General features: G+C 49.3%; 1 protein-coding gene across 1 annotated transcript in view; it reads left to right on the top strand.

The window, feature by feature from the left end:
* def6b (DEF6 guanine nucleotide exchange factor b) overlaps positions 1–5,648 on the top strand; it is a gene marked incomplete at both ends in the record, with an annotated part of 10,938 nt that continues 5,290 nt past the window's right edge. Inside the window, 7 exon segments of the mRNA XM_084445726.1 lie at positions 1–96; positions 2,384–2,524; positions 2,789–2,971; positions 3,419–3,646; positions 4,309–4,455; positions 4,862–4,970; positions 5,443–5,630. Coding sequence (XP_084301852.1) covers positions 1–96; positions 2,384–2,524; positions 2,789–2,971; positions 3,419–3,646; positions 4,309–4,455; positions 4,862–4,970; positions 5,443–5,630 — 1,092 coding nt within the window.

Consider the following 5,648-nt stretch of genomic DNA (forward strand, 5'->3'; position numbering starts at 1 on the left):
ATGGAGTTGCGTGCCGAGTTGCTCAAGTCTATCTGGTATGCCTTCACCTCTCTGGATGTCGAGAAGAGCGGGAAGGTGTCCAAGTCACAGCTAAAGGTGAGGGGTCAGGGGTCAGTGCAGGGGTTTAATTAGAGGTCAGCAAATGGGTAGAAAGGTCAACAAGGTTGGGACAAAGGTTTGCTTGTGATAGTGTTTGTCTGCCTGTGTGTGCTTTCAGATGGTGATCAACGTCTTAAACTTTATTGAATCTATTTAAGAGTTTGTTGTTTTTTTTAAAAAGGAAAGCCTTTTTGGAGATTTTTGCAGATTCGCAAACTTTTTATCATTGTTCACTTTTATTCTCATCATTTTGTACGATTTCTTCACCTTGCCGCCAAGATGTGACTGTGAGTGGGTGTATTTCCTGTTTACAACTCGTCGCAGTGTGTCCCATTTCTGAACATGGTTATTGCCAGTCTATCAACTCGATCACACCATGATATCAACACCGTGTAGGTCTGCTGTTTCTTGATTTGGAATGATCAACACATGACTGTGGTGTGCTCAGGTTAATCTGGATTATACTTGAGCCAGACTACAGTGCCGTTGGAATGTCAGGAGGCAGTGCCCAGCTACAGTATGTAAAGATGGCATGACTTTGTGTCACACCATGTGCGTGTTATAATGATTCTAGATCTGTTGATGCTTTAAAATAACTAATCCCTGTCACTCCCTAATCATCCCTGTCCACTGGAGTGGACTCCCTTTAGAGGCTGGGCTGAGACCAGCATACTGTAGGTGTTACTGTACACCAGCGCAGGCACTCTGCAGTACATGCATGATAACCATGATCTTTATCATCATTATCATAACACTGTGTCTGGTGCAGTGCATGCTGGTCTTTCTTTGAGAATCTGGAAGATTCAGTACGTATAGGCTACAATTCATGAAATGCTACATTATCTATATTATTGTCATCATTATCATAATAATTGTCATTGTCATAATAATGTCAGTGTCTGGTGTGTGGAATGCTAGTGACAAGTTATGTGGTTCAGTCTTCTTCTTCTTCTTCTTCTTCGTTTGGGTGTAGATGTTTCACTTCCCCCCAGGCTTGGGGCCGAGGGGCTATCCTTTTACTACCCCGAGTCTGGGTGAGAAGGCCAACAAAAAAAACATGTTGTTCAGTGCTGCTGCGTGTTGGTGTGGATTGGTGTTGGGGTGGATTGGTGTTGGGGTGGATTGGTGTTGGGGTGGATTGGTGTTGGGGTGGACTGGTGTTGGGGTGGATTGGTGTTGGGGTGGATTGGTGTTGGGGTGGACTGGTGTTGGGGTGGATTGGTGTTGGGCCGGGTGGATTGGTGTTGGGCCGTGTGGACTGGTGTTGGGCCATGTGGATTGGTGTTGGGCCATGTGGATTGGTGTTGGGGTGGATTGGTGTTGGGCCATGTGGATTGGTGTTGGGCCGTGTGGATTGGTGTTGGGGTGGATTGGTGTTGGGCCGGGTGGATTGGTGTTGGGCCGTGTGGATTGGTGTTGGGGTGGATTGGTGTTGGGCCGTGTGGACTGGTGTTGGGGTGGACTGGTGTTGGGCCGGGTGGATTGGTGTTGGGCCGTGTGGATTGGTGTTGGGGTGGATTGGTGTTGGGCCATGTGGATTGGTGTTGGGCCATGTGGATTGGTGTTGGGCCATGTGGATTGGTGTTGGGGTGGATCGGTGTTGGGCCGTGTGGATTGGTGTTGGGCCGTGTGGATTGGTGTTGGGCCGGGTGGATTGGTGTTGGGCCGTGTGGATTGGTGTTGGGGTGGATTGGTGTTGGGGTGGATTGGTGTTGGGCCGGGTGGATTGGTGTTGGGGTGGATTGGTATTGGGCCGTGTGGATTGGTGTTGGGGTGGATTGGTGTTGGGCCGTGTGGATTGGTGTTGGGGTGGATTGGTGTTGGGCCGTGTGGATTGGTGTTGGGGTGGATTGGTGTTGGGGTGGATTGGTGTTGGGCCGGGTGGATTGGTATTGGGCCGTGTGCTTGTAACGTTTCTAATCCCAGTCACGCTCAGAGACTTGGGGGCTGGCGGAGCTGAGCCGGGGACATCGTGGGCCTGGACATGTTTACACGTGTTCGCTTGCTCAAGAATAAACGGAAATGTTCTGAAATTATTTGTAATCTCTTTCTACCTCGGTTTGACTACCACACATTATGTGTATGATATGTGCACGTTGTCTGATAGCCTGTGTGTTGTGTTGATGTGATACAGGTGTGGTCTGATAACCTGTGTGTTGTGTTGATGTGATACAGGTGTGGTCTGCGTTGTGTTGATGTGATATAGGTGTTGTCTCATAACCTGTCTTGTGTTAATGTGATACAGGTGTTGTCTCATAACCTGTCTTGTGTTGATGTGATACAGGTGTTGTCTCATAACTTGTACACGGTGCTGAACATCCCTCATGACCCCCTGACCTTAGAGGACCACTTCAGAGACGACGATGACGGCCCCGTCTCCAACCAGGGATACATGCCCTACCTCAACAAATTCATCCTGGATAAAGTAAACACACATCTATCTATCTATCTATCTATCTATCTATCTATCTATCTATCTATCTATCTATCTATCTGTCTGTCTGTCTGTCTGTCTGTCTGTCTGTCTGTCTGTCTGTCTGTCTGTCTGTCTGTCTGTCTGTCTGTCTGTCTGTCTGTCTGTCTGTCTGTCTGTCTGGTTGTCTAATCTATGTAATCTATCTCTACACACACACAAGTGGCTGACTGCTCTCCCACGCGTCTCTCTGTCTCCCTGTCTCCCTGACGCCAGGTGGTCGGGGGGACGTTTGACAAGGAGAAGGTGGACGAGCTGTGCTGGACGCTGTCCTCCAATAAGAACTACCACCCCCAAGACGGAGCGGGCGTCCTGGCGCACGACGACTCCCTCCGACTGTGGTGTCTCTTCAACTTCCTGTCAGAGGACAAGTACCCGCTGGTGCTCGTTCCAGAAGAGGTGACGTTCTTTCTTCCTCTCCTTTCTTCTCTCCGTTCTGCCTTCCTCCTCTCCTTATTTCCTTCTTAAGAGAAGTTATAGAAGGTGAGAGGTCATGAGGTAAACAGGAAACACTATTGCTTCCACTTCGATACGTTGCACAGCGATAGTCAGTGATGTTGGTAGTTATAGGAGCCAGAAAATTATGAAGGAAAAAAAATATTAAACAGCATCTTGCCAAGTCTCTCTTTAAAAATAACTCATTGTAGCTGATGTATTGGTCACAACTGAAGATGCCATGGTTTATTCTATTTGAGGGCGTGAGGATATAAATATTAAATGTCACCTCGTTCCCTCTGCCCACTCAGGTCATGTATTGGTCACAACTGAAGATGCCACGGTTTATTCTATTTTGAGGGTCTGAGGATATAAATATTAAATGTCACCTCGTTCCCTCTGCCCACTAAGGTGGAGTACCTACTGAAGAAGGTCTGTACAGCCATGAGCGTGGAGCTGAGCTGTGTGGACATGGAGGACTTCTACTCCCAGGAGGCAGTGCAGCAGAGTGGCATCAACGTTTGGCACTTCCTGGATTTTGTGAACTCTGGGAAGGTGACCAGGGGTGTCGAGAGGGAATCCATGACCATGGCGATAGAGGAGGTCTACCAGGAGATAGTGGGCAACGTCATCAAAGAGGTGCATTGTGTGTGTGTGTGTGCGCGCGTGTGTGTGAGAGTGTACAGGAATGCATGCTTGTGTGTGTGGGTGTGTGCAAGAGTGACTCCTCTAGGTGCATTTTGTGTGTGTGTGTGTGTGTGTGTGTGTGTGTGTGTGTGTGTGTGTGTGTGTGAGAGTGTACAGGAATGCATGCTTGTGTGTGTGGGTGTGTGCAAAAGTGACTCCTCTAGGTGCATTTTGTGTGTGTGTGTGTGTGTGTGTGTGTGTGTGTGTGTGAGAGAGAGTGTACAGGAATGCATGCTTGTGTGTGTGGGTGTGTTCAAGAGTGACTCCTCTAGGTGCATTTTGTGTGTGCGTGTGTGTGTGTGTGTGTGTGTGTGTGTGTGTGTGAGTGTGTGTGTGTACAGGTATGCATGCTTGTGTGTGTGCAGGGTGTGCAGTGAGTGTCATAGAGAGTCTCCTCTACGTCCGTTATCAGTATAGATGTGAGATCTGTGTGTGTGTGTGTGTGTGTGTGTGTGTGTGTGTGTGTGTGTGTGTGTGAGTGTGTGTGTGTGTGTGTGTGTGTGCGTGTGTGTGTGTGTGTGTGTATGTGTGTGTGTGTGTGTTTGTGTGTGTGTGTGTGTGTGTGTGTGTGTGTGTGTGTGTGTGTGTGTGTGTGTGTGTGACCCCATCGCCAGGGCTACTTGTGGAAGAAGGGCCATGTCCGGAGGAACTGGACGGAGCGCTGGTTCACCCTCTGGCCCGGCAGCCTGGTGTACCACGTCAGCGAGGACCGCAAGGAGCGCAAGGGCAGCATCGAGCTGGACCTCAACTGCTGTGTGGAGGTACCTAGAGATATGCCTGTACAATAAAGGAGAGAATAAATAGATAGATAAATAAATAGAAGTCGAAAGTTTTGATCAATGGTTTCAATAAAACTCACTACATAGAGTAATTTTTGTGATGTTCATCTCATGGTTCAATATTGCAAATATGGATGTTGGGACATTCAAACTCAATAGCAGTACTTTAATAGTTGTTGACTAACTTTGTCTGCAGCTGTAAATGCCCTCGCATGTGTGACGTCACTTCCTGAACCGGAGTCCACTTCCTACAGGCGTGGCCTCATTTAAAAACCCAGAGCGGGCTCGACGTTAACAACACCACAATTATCACCTGCTTAAACATGGCAATAGTTGTCGTGGTCACCGTCGCTAGGAGATACAGCGTGCGCTGTGCTGTGATTGGCAGGTTATCCCGGAGAAGGAGGGCAAGAGGTGTGTGTTCTGTGTGAAGACGCTGACTAAGACCTATGAGATGAGCGCCGCTGACACCAAACAGCGGCAGGAGTGGACCAACGGTAGGTCGTGACGAACAGTCGAAAGAAAAGCGCTTCACTTCGCTTGAAAATGCATTTCTTGATGGCTGGCGCTCTGAATTTGTCCGTCACGCAACGCGTTTATTGAAACGGGGAGCGTTATAAGAGCTTCCCAAGGCGGCCTTGTCTCAATTTCCCACTCTGTGGCTCAGGACGAAGAGCGTCCAGTGATTGTAGGGTCGGCGGTTCGAATCCCGCCTCCTGTCCACATGTCTAAGTGTCCTTGGGCGAGACACTGAACCCCAAATTGCTCCCAACGAGCAGGCTTGCACCTTGCATGGCAGCTGCCGCCATTGGTGTGTGAATGTGTGTTTGAATGGGTGAACAAGAGGCCATTGTAAAGCGCTTTGGATGAAAGTCCTATATAAGATATAAGAATTTCTCCGTAGGGAGACAAATAAACTTGAACCTTGATAAGTGCGGTCCATTTATCACTGACCATCTTGCCGGTCAGCCATCCAGACGGCCATCCGGCTGTGTGTGGAGGGGAAGAGCTCCCTGCACAAGGACCTGAAGCTGCGCCGGAGGGAGCAGAGAGAGGAGCGCGAGAGGAGGCGCGCCGCCAAGGAGGAGGAGCTACAGAGACTCCGCCTCCTCCAGGGGGAGAGGGAAAGCAAGCTGGCTGAGCTGGAGTTACTGCAGGTGTGTGTGAACGGGTGA

This window comes from Borostomias antarcticus (assembly GCF_949987555.1).
Source record: "Borostomias antarcticus genome assembly, chromosome: 11".
NCBI lineage: Eukaryota > Metazoa > Chordata > Actinopteri > Stomiiformes > Stomiidae > Borostomias > Borostomias antarcticus.